The 14,838-nt window shown below is 37.8% G+C and overlaps 1 protein-coding gene across 1 annotated transcript; it reads left to right on the top strand.

Moving 5' to 3' along the window:
* The first annotated feature begins 12,570 nt into the window (after positions 1-12,570).
* On the top strand, positions 12,571-13,487 carry LOC116640586 (olfactory receptor 4K14-like). The gene is given in 2 exon segments (XM_032417669.1): positions 12,571-12,775; positions 12,778-13,487. Coding segments are annotated over 2 exon segments (912 nt in total). The 5' UTR covers positions 12,571-12,573.
* Positions 13,488-14,838: the final 1,351 nt, after the last annotated feature.

Genomic DNA, 14,838 nt, shown 5'->3' with positions numbered 1-14,838 from the left:
AGTTGACCATAGAGTTGAGGGTCCATTTCTGGGCTCTCTATTCTGTTCCATTGATCTATGTGTCTGTTTTTGTGCCAGTAGCATACTGTCTTGATGATGACAGCTTTGTAATAGAGCTTGAAGTCCGGAATGGTGATGCCACCAGCTTTGTTTTTCTTTTTCAACATTCCTCTGGCTATTCGGGGTCTTTTCTGGTTCCATACAAGTTTTTGGATTATTTGTTCCATTTCTTTGAAAAAAGTTGATGGTATTTTGGTTGGGATTGCATTGAATGTGTAGATTGTTCTGGGTAGCATTGACATCTTCACAATATTTGTTCTTCCAGTCCATGAGCACGGGAAGTTTTTCCATTTCTTTGTGTTTTCCTCCATTTCTTCCATGAGTATTTTATAGTTTTCTGAGTACAGATCCTTTGCCTCTTTGGTTAGATTTATTCCTAGGTATCTTATGGTTTTGGGTGCAAGTATAAATGGGATCGACTCCTTAATTTCTCTTTCTTCTGTCTTGTTGTTGGTGTATGGGAATGCCACTGATTTCTGTGCATTGATTTTATATTCTGCCACTTTACTGAATTCCTGTATGAGTTCTAGCAGTTTTGGGGTGGCGTCTTTTGGATTTTCCACATAAAGTATCGTATCATCTGCAAAGAGTGAGAGTTTGACTTCTTCCTTGCCGATTTGGATGCCTTTTATTTCTTTTTGTTGTCTGATTGCTGAGGCTAGGACTCCTATACTATGTTGAAGAGCAGTGGTGATAGGGGACATCCCTGCCATGTTCCTGACCTTAGGGGGAAGGCTCTCAGTTTTTCCCCATTGAGAATGATATTCGCTGTGGGTTTTTCATAGATGGCTTTTATGATATTGAGGTATGTACCCTCTATCCCTATACTCTGAAAAATTTTGATCAAGAAAGGATGCTGTACTTTGTCGAATGCTTTTTCTGCATCTATTGAGAGGATCATATGGTTCTTGTTCTTTCTTTTATTAATGTATTGTATCACATTGATTGATTTGCGGATGTTGAGCCAACCTTGCAGCCCAGGGATAAATCCCACTTGGTTGTGGTGAAGAATCCTCTTAATGTACTGTTGGATCCTATTGGCTAGTATTTTGGTGAGAATTTTTTCATCCATGGTCATCAAGGATATTGGTCTGTCATTCTCCTTTTTGATGGGGTCTTTGTCTGGTTTTGGTAATGGTGGCCACATAAAAGGAGTTTGGAAATTTTCCTTCCATTTCTATTTTTTGGAACAGTTTCAGAAGAATAGGTATTAATTCTTCTTTAAATGTTCGGTAGAATTCCCCTGGGAAGCCATCTGGCCCTGGGCTTTTGTTTCTTGGGAGATTTTTGATGACTGCTTCAATTTCCTTAGTGGTTATAGGTCTGTTCAGGTTTTCTATTTCTTCCTGGTTCAGTTTTGGTAGTTGATACATCTCTAGGAATGCATGAGTTTCTTCTAGGTTATCTAATTTGCTGGCATATATTTGCATATAATATGTTCTTATACTTGTTTGTGTTTCTTTGGTGTTGGTTGTGATCTCTCCTTTTTCATTCATGTTTTTATTTATTTGGGTCATTTCTCTTTTCTTTTTGATAAGTCTGGCCAGGGGGTTATCCATCTTGTTAATTCTTTCAAAGAACCAGCTCCTAGTTTCGTTGATCTGTTCTACTGTTCTTTTAGTTTCTATTTCATTGATTTCTGCTCTGATCTTTATTATTTCTCTTCTCCTGCTGGGTTTAGGCTTTATTTGCTGTTCTTTCTCCAGCTCCTTTAGGTGTATTTGAGACCTCTCTTGTTTCTTGAGAAAGGCTTATATTGCTATATACTTTCCTCTTAGGACCGCCTTTGCTGCATCCCAAAGATTTTGAACAGTTGTGTTTTCCTTTTCATTTGTTTCCATGAATTTTTAAAATTCTTCTTTAATTTCCTGGTTGACTCATTCATTCTTTAGTAGGATGTTCTTTACCCTCCATGTATTTGAGTTCTTTCCGACTTTCCTCTTGTGATTGAGTTCTAGTTTCAAAGCACTGTGGTCTGAAAATAGGCAGGGAATGATCCCAATCTTTTGGTACCGGTTGAGACCTGATTTGTGACCTAGGATGTGATCTATTCTGGAGAATGTTCCATGGGCACTGGAGAAGAATGTGTATTCCGTTGCTTTTGGATGGAATGCTCTGAATATATCTGTGAAGTTCATTTGGTCCAGTGTGTCATTTAAAGTCTTTATTTCCTTGTTGATCTCTTGCTTAGATGATCTGTCCATTTCAGTGAGGGGGGTGTTAAAGTCCCCAGTATTATTGTATTGTTGTCAATGCGTTTCTTTGCTTTTGTTATTAATTGGCTTATATAATTGGCTGCTCCCATGTTAGGGGCATAGATATTTACAATTGTTAGATCTTCTTATTGTATAGACCCTTTAAGGAGGATATAGTGTCCTTCCTCATCTCTTATTACAGTCTTTGGTTTAAAATCTAATTTGTCTGCTATAAGGATTGTCACCCCAGCTTTCTTTTGGTGTCCCTTAGCATGGTAAATGGTTTTCCACCCCCTGACTTTCAATCTGGGGGTGTCTTTGGGTCTAAAATGAGTCTCTTGCAGACAGCATATAGATGGGTTTTGTTTTTTAATTCAATCTGATAGCCTGTGTCTTTTGATTGGGGCATTTAGCCCATTTACATTCAGGGTAACTATGGAAAGATATGAATTTAGTGCCATTGTATTGCCTGTAAGGTGACTGTTACTGTATATTGTCTATGTTCCTTTCTGGTCTGTGTTGCTTTTAGGCTCTCTCTTTGCTTAGAGGACCCCTTTCAAGATTTCTTGTAGGGCTGGTTTCGTGTTTGCAAATTCCTTTAGTTTTTGTTTGCCCTGGAAGCTTTTTATCTCTCCTTCTATTTTCAATGACAGCCTAGCTGGGTATAGTATTCTTGGCTGCATATTTTTCTCATTTAGTGCTCTGAAGATATCATGCCAGTCCTTTCTGGCCTGCCAGGTCTCTGTGGATAGGTCTGTTGCCAATCTAATGTTTCTACCATTGTAGGTTACAGATCTCTTGTCCCGAGCTGCTTTCAGGATTTTCTCTTTGTCTGTGAGACTCGTAAGTTTTACTGTTAGATGTCAGGGTGTTGACCTGTTTTTATTGATTTTGAGAGGGGTTCTCTGTGCCTCCTGGATTTTGATGCCTGTTTCCTTCCCCAAATTAGGGAAGTTCTCTGCTATTATTTGCTCCAATATACCTTCTGCCCCTCTCTCTCTTTCTTCTTCTTCTGGGATCCCAGTTATTCTGTTGTTTCATCTTATGGTATTGCTTATCTCTCGAATTCTGCCCTCGTGATCCAGTAGTTGTTTATCTCTCTTTTTCTCAGCTTCTTGATTTTCCATCATTTGGTCTTCTATATCACTAATTCTCTTTTCTGCCTAATTTTCTGTAGCAGTTAGCACCCCCATTTTTTATTGCACCTCATTAATAGCCTTTTTGATTTCGACTTGGTTAGATGTTAGTTCTTTTATTTCTCCAGAAAAGGTTTCTCTAATAACTTCCATGCTTTTTTCAAGCCCAACTAGTATCTTTAAAATCATCATTCTGAATTCTAGTTCTGACATCTTACTAATGTCCGTATTGAGTAGGTTCTGGCAGTCGGTACTGCCTCTTGTTCTTTTTTTTGAGGTGATTTTTTCCATCTTGTCTTTTTGTCCAGAGGAGAATAGATGAATGAGAGAACAAAATGCTAACAGGGTAACAACGTCCCCAGAAAATATACTCTAAATAAATCAGAAAAGACCTGAAACTGGGGAAAAAGAAAGGGAAAGAAAGAAAAAAGAAAAAGAAAAAGAAAAAGATAAAAACAAACAAAAAGAGAACAAAACAAAAAAACAATATGATCAAATATGATCAGGCTGGTGAATAGATCAGTGCCACACACTAGATTTTGGGTGTATTTTGGTCTGTAGAAGAAAGTGCCTCCCAAAATTTTAAAGAAAGAAAAACTTATATATGTACAAAAATAAGGGTTAATATGATGAAGGAATGGAATATGACTATGAAGATGAAAATTATAAAAAATTTTATAAAAGGAATTGGTAAGAAGTTGGTTGAAAAAAGAAAGAAGAGGTTTTTAAAAAAAAAGAAAAAAAGGGAGAGAATGTGATCAGGCAGGAGACTAGAACAAAGCCATACACTAGAGAATTAGGGTATATTTTGATCCTGTTAGAAGAAACTGTATCTCAAAATTTTAAAGAGAGAACAACTTATATATATGCCAAAAATAAGGGTAACTACTATGAAGGGATAGAATATGACTCTAAAAATGAAAAATAAAAAAATTTTTTTAAAAGAAGGGATTGATAAGATGTTGGTTGAAAAAGGGAAAAAGAAAAATTCAAAAAAAAAAAAGACAGTTAAAAAAAATTAACTTTGAAAGACTAAAGAATCATGGTAAAAAAGCCATGAATTCTATGTGCAGTATTCCCCTAGCGCTGGAGTTCTCCTGTTCTCCTTGATTGGTAAACTTGGTCTTGGCTGGCTCTTCTTGCTGATCTTCTGGGGGAGGGGCCTGTTGCCGTGGTTCCCAAATGTCTTTGCCTGAGGCGGAATTGCCCTGTCCTTGCAGTAGGGGCTAAGTAATCTGCTCCGGTTTGCTCTCAGGAGCTTTTGTTCCCTGCAAGATTTCTGTACAGCTTTGGAGGATGAGAGTGTAAATGGTGGCCTCCCAATCCCCACTGGAGGAGCCGAGAACTTGGGTCCCCACTCCTCAGTGAACCTCCAGAGAAAAGCAGTCAATCGCTCCTGTCTCCCTGGTCTCCGGCTGCACTCTGTGCTCACCCGGCCTGTGGCAGAGCATTTCTATCTCTGGCACACGACCCCGTGTGGAGTCTCCAAACCCAGCAGATCACTACAGTGTGCTCCCTTGCTGCTCCTCCTGGGGGAGAAAGGGGAGTCTCCCCGGATCTGCTGCTTGTTGGGTCTCTGCTGGAGGAGCAGTGGCTCGACTGTGCCGTGGATCACGATTTATGGCAACCCCAAGCTGAGAGCCCACTCCTCAGCTCCGTCTCTACAGCCAGCTTCCCCAATGTGATACCTGGGAGCTCTGCCACACTCAGGCACCCCCGGTCTTTCTGTGACCCTGAGGGTCCTGAGGCCACACTGTCCCGTGAGGGGTCCTGCCCCGGCCCCCCCCCCCCCCCCCCCCCCCCGCTTAGCCACTGGAGCGAGGTCCCTCAGCGGAGCCGACTTCTAAATTTTGTGCTCTGCTGCTCTATCACTTGCTGGTAGGCTGACAGAGGTCCCCTCCCCCGCCGCCTATCTTCCTGAATATCGCCTGGGATTCACTTTTCCGCACGTCCTACCTTCCAAAAAGTGGTCGCTTTTCTGTTCAGAGAGTTACTGCTATTCTTTTCTTCCATCTCCACTTTCAAAGCAAGTATGGAAGATAAGATGTCCTTTCTTGGACTGTCCACAGTATCCAGACGGAAGCACCATATATTTGCTCACATTCCCTCTGATGGCGTCATCATTTCCCATATCATTGCCTCTTCTTTTCTCCTTTCTGCTGTCTGGCAGAGGATGGCTGGATCTCTAGCAATTTTGAACTCTGTGAAACATTTTATTCTGCCTCAGGCACGGTCTGGCTCCGCTCTGCCATTTTTTGTTGTCCCTTGCCTCTAAGCCCGTGCGAAAATCGCGGGGCAGTGGGGAGCGGGCGATGGGATCACGGGCTGACAGAGCTCCCTCAGGAACTGAAAGAGTCATATGTTTCTTATCCTTTCTTTAATATGGTTTATCAGGTTGATTGATTTGCAAATATTGAATCACTTTTCCATCCCAGGAATAAATCCCACTTGATCATGGTGAATGATTTTTTAAATGTACTGTTGGATTTGGTTTGCTAGTATTTCATGGAGAATTTTTTTTTTTTTAAGATTTTATTTATTTGACAGAGAGACACAGCGAGAGAGGGAACACAAGCAGGGGGAGTGGGAGAGGGAGAAGCAGGCTTCCCGCGGAGCAGGGAGCCCAATGCGGGGCTGATCCCAGGATCCTGGGATCATGACCTGAGCCGAAGGCAGACGCTTAAAGACTGAGCCACCCAGGGCGCCTGGGTGGCTCAGTTGGTTGAGCGACTGCCTTCGGCTCAGGTCATGGTCCCGGAGTGCTGGGATTGAGTCCCACATCGGGCTCCCGGCTCCGCGGGGATCCTGCTTCTCCCTCTGACCCTCTCCCCTGTCATGCTGTTTCTCTCTCTCTCTCTCTCTCTCAAAAAAAAAAAAAAAAATCTTTAAAAAAAAAAAAGACTGAGCCACCCAGGCACCCCTCATGGAGAATTTTTACATCCATGTTCACGACAGATGTTGCCCTGTAGTTCTTTCTTAGTGGTGTCTTTATCTTGTTTTGGTATCAGGCTAATGCTGACCTCATAGAATGAATTTGGATGTTTTCCTTCCATTTCTAATTTTTTTTTTTTTTTTGGAATAGTTTCAGGAGAGAAACTGTTAACTCTTCTGTAAACGTTTATTCCCCTGTGAAACCATGTGGTCCTGGACCTTTGTTTGTTGGGAGATTTTTTTTTTTTTTTAAGATTTTATTTATTTGACAGAGAGAGAGGGAGAGAGAGAGGGAACACAAGCAGGGGGAGTGGGAGAGGGAGAAGCAGGCTTCCCACTGAGCAGGAAGCCTGATGTGGGGCTCGATCCCAGGACTCTGGAAACATGACCTGAGCCAGAGACAGATGCTTAACGACTGAGCCACCCAGGCGCCCCCGTTGGGAGATTTTTGATTATTGATTCAATTTCTTTGCTGGTTACCAGTCTGTTCAAGTTTTCTATTTCTTCCTGTTTGAGTTTTGGTAATTTATATATTTTTGGGTATTTACCCACTTCCAGGTAATCAAATTTGTTAGCATATATTTTTTCATAATATTCTCTTATAATTGTATTTCTCTGGTGTTGGTTGTGATTTCTCCTCTCTCATTTGTGGTTTTATTTATTTGGGTCCTTTCTCTTTTCTTTTTGATAAATCTGGCTAGGGGTTTATCAATTTTATTATTTTTTTCAAAGAACCAGATCCTGGTTCCATTGATCTGTTTGATTGTTAGTGTAGTTTCTATGTCATTTATTTCTGCTCTCATCTTTATTATTTCCTTCCTTCTGCTAGCTCTAGGCTTCATTTATTGTTCTTTTTCTATCACCTTAGGTGTAAAGTTAGGTTGTTTATTTGGGATTTTTCTTGTTTCTGAAGGTAGACCACTTTTGCTGCATTCCAAAGGTTTTGGACCATCGTATTTCCATTTTCATTAGTTTTCATGTATTTTTAAATTTCTTCTTTGATTTCCTGGTTGAACTGTTCATTGTTTAGTAGCATGTTATTTAACCTCCATGTATTTGTGGTCTTTCCAAATATTTTCTTGTAATTGACTTCAAGTTTCATACTATTGTGGTCTGAAAATATGCATGGTATGATCTCAATATTTTTGTACTTATTGAGGCCTGATTTGTGACCTAGTGTGTGATCTATTTTGGTGAATATCCCATATGCACTTAAAAAGAATGTGTATTCTGCTATAGGATGGAATCTTCTGAATATGTATCTCTTAAGTCCATCTGGTCCAGTGTGTCATTCAAAGCCATTGTTGCCTTGTTGATTTTCTACTTAGATGATCTGTCCATTGATGGAAGAGGAGTATTAAAGTTCCCCATATAATTGTGTTATTATCAATGAGTTCCTTTATGTTTGTTCTTAATTGTTTTATACATTTGGGTGCACCCATGTTGGGGGCATAAATATTTACAATTGATACATCCTCTATTGGGATAGTCCCCTTTATTGTGATATAGTGCCCTTCTTCATGTCTTGTTTGCAGTCTTTTTTTCAAGTCTAGTTTGTCTGATATAAGTATTGCTACTCTGGCTTTCTTTTGACATCCATTTGCATTATAAACATTTCTCCATCATCTCACTTTCACTCTGTAGGTGTCTTTAGGTCTAAAATTAGTCTTTTGAAGGCAGCATATAGATGGGTCATATTTTTCATCCACTCTGACACCCTATGGTGTCTTTTGATTGGAGCACTTAGTTCATTTATATTCAGAGTAATTATTGATAGATATGTATTTAGTTCCATTTTATTGTTCTGTCATTGTTTCTGGAGATTTTCTGTTGTTTCTTTCTAGTCTTTGTCACTGTTGGTCTCTCCTTCCCACTCAAAGAGTTCCTTTTACTATTTCTTGCAGAGCTGGCTTGGTGGTCACGAACTCCTTTAGTTTTTGTTTGTCTGGGATATTCCTTATCTCTCCTTCTATTCTGAATGACAGCCTTGCTGGATAGAGTGTTCTTGGCTACAGATTTTTCCCATTCAGTACTTTGAATATGCCATGCCACTCCCTTCTGGCTTGCCAACTCTTTTGAGAAATCTCCAGTTAGCCTTATGGGTCTTCCCTTTTAAGTTAGGGACTTCTTTTGTCTTTCTGCTTTTAAGATGTTTTTCTTTATCACTTTATTGTTCTACTGCCTTGTTGGGCACTTACTTATTGGCTTCAAAGAGTTCTCTACAAATTAAAGATATAACCCCTATGAATAGTACTGCTTTTCACCTAGTTTTATTTTTAATTTTATAATAGGCTTTTAAAACAACAAAACCTCTGTGGAAAAGTATGTAGTCAGATTTATCAGTCTTTTTTTTTTTTTTTTTTTAACTTTATGACTTTAAGATTTTTTTTTGGTCAAACTTAATGTGATAGGCTATGGTTGATCACCCAAAACCCAAGTAGATCCAATGGTGAAGAATTTGAAAGTGGAAGAATGTGTCTCTGGCAGTACAAAGAATTGCAAGTCAAATAGCCACTCATAAATTCTAATTTCCCTCCTCCTCCTGCTGCTGTTCTCATTCCTCCTCCTCTTCATTTTCCCCTTGTGCCATAGCCCCCCCCAAGTTGAGAATACTGAGGATCAGAGCAGCAAAATGACTTGATTTTTCAAGAGAGCTATCAGTACCCCCCCAATTTTCACCAGCAAGGCAGAGTTAAAAGGAAAAAAAATGCTATCAAAAATGTCATGACTGCATTAATGTTTATTGCGTATTTTTAAAGTTTTTGACACTGTATAAAAAGATATAAAAAGTCAAATTTAAAAGATCATTATCTTATTTGACATTGTACGAATGAACCAAAAAGTCTGAATTTCTAAGAAACCTTAGCTAATAAGCATTATCATGGTTTAAAATGACTGTGTGTCTGTATCTGAAACTCCGTTTGCACTAGGATTTAGCATTCAGAGTTAATTTCTATGCATATAGCCACTAACTTATGTCTTATAACTGAAATACTGAATCCAGAATGAGGACAGTTACAAGCCTTCTGTTTTTTGTTAAGCAGTTCTTTTCTTCTTTGTTAGAATACGTTTACTCTTCCTGTTACAATGCCTTTCTCATGATGCAAATCACAGGGAGAAGTACATAAGAAAACTTTTGGCTAGCAAATGAAATACTGATAATAGATTTTTTAATCTTTATTATTAGATATACACAAATTTTACTTTCCCTCTTCTGGTTTCCAAGAAATACGAAAGGATAGATTTCAGATTTGGTCATCAAATAATTTTTGTCACTTTATGCATTGGCATATTTTAGGTACACATGGAACTTTTAAACTTTTTCTGTGAATAATGAAGAATTCATTATAACCAATTATTTTTTTAATTTTTTAAAAATTTTATTTATTTTTTATTTTTCATTATGTTCAGTTAACTAACATATAGTACATCATAAGTTTTTGTTTTTGTGTTCAAGGATTCATTAGTTACGTATAACACCCAGTGCTCATCCCAACACGTGCCCTCCTTAATACCCATCACCCAGGGGCGCCTGGGTGGCTCAGTCATTAAGTGTCTGCCTTTGGCTCAGGTTGTGATCCCAGGGTCCTGGGATCGAGCCCTGCATAGGGCTCCCTGCTCTGCAGGAAGCTTGCTTCTCCCTCTCCCACTCCCCCTGCTTGTGTTCCCTCTCTAGCTGTGTCTCCCTCTGTCAAATAAATAAATAAAATCTTTCAAAAAAAATACCCATCACCCAGTCACCCCATCCCCCCACACCCCTCCCTTCTGTAACCCTTCAGTTTGTTTCCTGGAGTCCAGAGTCTCTCATGGTTTGTCTCCCTCTCTGATTTCTTCCCATTCGCAGCAATGTCCATAATAGCCAAACGGTGGAATAACCAATTATTTCTACTTAAAAATAAGTAAACTTGGGAAATAGATACACAGATTGTCCACCACTTATGATGGTTTAACTTATAATTTTTTTGACTTTATGTTGATGTGAAAGTGATAAGCATTCAGTAGAAACTGTACTTTGAGTTTTGAATTTTGATCATGTCCTGGGTTAATGATAATGTCGTACAATACTCTTGCACGATGGTAGGCACCCACAGTTCCCAGTCAGCCATGTAATCATGAAAATAAACAAGCAATATAGTTACCACCATTTTGTACCCATACAGGCATTCTGTTACTCACTTTCATTAGAGTATTCAATAAAATTTTGTCATTGTTGTATTTGTTTCCTAAGTAGCATTTGTAGGTATACAAAATCAACCTCATTTGTTTCTGAATATAAATTTAACATTTAATAATCCTTAAAATGCCTTTGTAAATGATAAAGTGTTCTCTGAAATCAGAGCCCTATTTAAGTTCATTTATTCCACTTCTTTTAGCATCCATAGAGTTCACTCATTTCCGGTATATAATTCAGTAGTTTTTAGTATATTTACAGAATTGTGCATCTGTCACCAATATCTAACTTTAGAGTATCTTTAATTCAATAGTAAATTAAACATTTCTTGTTTTTGTTTCCTGAGTTTTCCATTTGTTTTGACTTTCTACTTAATCTCTAGAAAACACTAAATGAAATCCAGTTATGTTTTAGGTTTACATGTGAAAATTTTCATGGCCACGGAGCAAATGTATACCAATAAAAGAACAGCCATTATGGTCTATAATACGTATGTTAGCTGGTGTCAGTGTCATCAAACAAAACTTGTGAAGAGATCCTGAATTGTGATTATTTCCATCATGTCCACAGCAGTGTTTCACTTCAGATATATAATCCCATTTCTAAAGAGGGGTAGCACCTATTCCTAAAAAGTCTTGCAACAAAGAAAGAAACAGAAAACCCATTTAGAAAATGTGTTGTAATGAGCACTGGGTATTATACGCAAATAATGAACCATGGATCACTACATCAAAAACTAATGATGTACTGTATGGTGACTAACATAACATAATAAAAAAAATATTCAGAAAAATAAAAGAAAACTTCAAGAGGAACAAAAGAATCTGAGTCCCTGTTATCCTTACAAAAACCTGGTTGAGCCTGGGTGCTATTCAAGTGGACTAAAACAGATATAATAACCATGAATTCCTCTAGATTTTTAAATTCTATCACTGTATCATGTTCACATCATTAGCATATTTCAGATGTGGAATATGTAACTTTAGCTCCCTGTAAGAAGCCTTACCAAACTATTATTTCATGTTATAATCTTCAATTTTGTAAAGGGCCAACATAGTAAAAGTTCATACAAAGGACAGTTCTATCTTTTGTGAAATTACTCATGAAGAATTCTGTTCAATGTCTTTATAAAAATGTTTATACAATATCTTCCTCTTAGTGAGAAGACTGGGGTACCACCTCAGTTCTCACGATAAACTGATAGTGAGACCTATCCATCCCATCCCAGTTCATCTGGAAGCTCAGAACTATATTCTTAATCAAATGCTGAACTTATCAGTACTCACGAACACTGTGAAAGCTACCCCTCCCGCCCATTTATTGCAGCATAGGTTTTATGCTCTGGTCCTTGTTTAAAGATCTTGAAAAATATTTCTTTCATTGAAGCCATTCTAAAATCCTGTCATAAGTAGTCAGTTTATACACAATAAATCTACAAAGGAATTGGATCATTGGCTTTTTAATCCCAAACCCAACTGATTAAGAGAGATGACAAGAGCAATAATAAAATGTGGATTCGGGGGAACTGTATGAGCCTTAGGTTAATTGATTTATTTCCCTTTATACTGACTGCTTTATTAACTGAGTTAAGTGAGAATGGGAAACTGCTGGTGTTACATAACCATGGTCTGGATGAGTGAGCTTGTGAATGAGCAAATGAATATGGAAGGAAAAGATAGTTCCACTACTACCACAAGTCCCAGAAAGTGTCTTGAGTGTCAAGATATCAAAGCAATGGTTGTGGAGATGGCTGCATAACTCCATAAATTTGTTCAGAAACATTGTGTTTTACACTTAAAATGTGTGAATTTTGGTAGGTAGGTACTTTTTATCTTAATAAAATGGATTTTAAAAAAATTTAAAAAGGAAGATTCTAAGCAGCTTTAACATGGGAGACAAGCAAACTCTGTTGTTGTGCTTGGCTTTAATCATCTCTGTATTGTGTTCTATATTATGTCTTACAAATTAAAATTATATTCAGATAAAATTTGGGTGATCACTTTCATATGTCTGGTAGTTGACTTACATGTCTCCCTCTTTTCTTTATATAGATTCAGAACACAATCTGAAACTTGAGATAATGGAGCTGCAGAATTATTCCTTGGTGTCAGTATATGTGCTGTATGGACTCTGCACTTCACAACATCTCCAGCATTTTTTCTTTATACTTTTCTCTGGGATCTATGTGGCCACTGTGCTGGGTAACCTCATCATTGTGGTCACTGTAATTTCTGACCCCCACTTGCCCTCCTCTCCTATGTACTTCCTGCTGGGAAATCTTTCTTAGACATATGGCTAGCCTCGTTTGCCACCCCCAAGATGATCAGGGACTCTCTTAGTGATTGAAAGCTCATCTCCTTTGGGGGATGTATGGCTCAGATCTTCTTCCTGCACTTTATTGGTGGGGCTGAGATGGTACTTCTGGTTTCCACGGCCTATGACAGATATGTGACTATATGCAAACCTTTGCATTACATGACCATGATGAGCCGGCAGACTTGCATGGGGCTGGTGTTGGTTTCATGGGTCATTGGATTTGTGTACTCCATCAGTCAAGTAGCCTTTACTGTGAATTTACCTTACTGTGGTCCCAATGAGGTGGACAGCTTCTTCTGTGACCATCCTCTTGTGATCAAGCTTGCCTGCATGGACACCTATGTCTTAGGTGTACTTATGATCTCAGACAGTGGGTTGCTCTCCATGAGCTGTTTTCTGCTCCTCTTGGTCTCTTACACTGTTATCCTCATCACTGTCCAACAGTGTGCTGCTGGTGGGGTATCCAAAGCACTCTCTACTTGCTCTGCACACATCATGGTAGTCACACTCTTCTTTGGGCCCTGCATTTTCATTTACGTGTGGCCTTTCAGTCGGTTCTCTGTGGACAAGCTCCTGTCTGTGTTTTATACCATTTTTACTCCACTCTTGAACCCCCTTATCTACACATTGAGAAATAAAGAGATGAAAACAGCTGTGAAGAAACTAACCAACATGTGACTTCTCACTGAATTCCAGCTTTCCATAGACCTACATGTTCTTATTCATTCAGGGGATATCATTTCTTTAGTAGGATTCTGCTCAAAGATTTCATTCTGAAGTTTTATTGATATAATTTGTATTGTGTTATAGTGCAGAGAAATAGTTGTGGATTATAAAAAAAATCATGTATATAGTTTTATTCTATATAATTTTATACTTTAAATAAAATTTTATCATATAACTTTATAGTATCACTACCTTATACTCTAAGATTTATATTATATTACAATAATTATAATTTTATTATATCATTTTATATTATAAATATAATTTATAAGTATAATATAACTGCATTATAATGTAATATTAGTATAATCGTATAGTAATTACTATGTAATATAACTTTATGTAAACAGACATACATGTACATACACATTCAACTCACACATTCACTTTGGAATGGACTTGGCAATTTTCTTTCTGTCTTTGTTAAACCAGGTTCCTCTTCTTAGTTTATTTTGTCTACAATATTTATAGAAAATGAATTTTAATTTCCCAATCGTAGTTCAATACAGCAAGAGCTGTCAGTTCGTAACCATTCAAGATATGAGACATTCAGCAGAAGGAAGCAAGTGTGAGAATAAAATGCCCTGTGAATCTTTCTCCTGGTTTTCAAAGTCTGAGAGGAGGAAAAAGACACTATTTCAAGATCCTATTGACTTAAAAAGTATACTTTCTCTTGGGAATGTGTACTATGCTTAAACTTTTTATTGAAAAACTGAATGTATGCCAGTGAAAATCCGTTATTTATTTTTCACATGAGAGAAATCTGTATTTTATGGCTCAATATTTCATGGTGTAAATTAAGCTATTGTGTTATTATTTAAAATGCATTGGAATAGGAAATTAATAAATTTTAACCAACAGACTTTAAATAAACACTACATCTACATTGTATCTTACTGAGTTGATTTTGTCCCTTGCGGAGTCATCTATTAGGAAGTGTGTTTGAGTACCACAGAGTCAGATCTTATGCTGAGTTTTTAAATGTCTTTGGATGCTAAAAAGATAATCATAAGCAAGATTTAACTTTTGTATTAACTAAACTAATGGTCAAAGAATTCAATTTTCTTATATGTTGATTCTGAAACATCAAACAGAAGGAGAGAATTGGGCAATGATTGGATTACTTGAGTAACTGGATGAAACTTTCAATAATTTTGGACAATGTTTTCAATAAGGAGAAGCATGCTCCTGGTTACTTTTGGCTTCTCTTATGACTGTAATCTCATACATTTTCATAAACACTAAAAGAATACAGATTTAAAACTGCCTTGGGATAAATTTCTCAGGAGTCCTCTTGCTTGCT

Source organism: Phoca vitulina, unplaced genomic scaffold, assembly GCF_004348235.1.
Source record: "Phoca vitulina isolate PV1807 unplaced genomic scaffold, GSC_HSeal_1.0 scaffold20, whole genome shotgun sequence".
Lineage (NCBI taxonomy): Eukaryota > Metazoa > Chordata > Mammalia > Carnivora > Phocidae > Phoca > Phoca vitulina.
The sequence above is the reverse complement of the archived record's forward strand: the minus strand, read 5'-3'. Positions and strand labels throughout refer to the sequence as shown.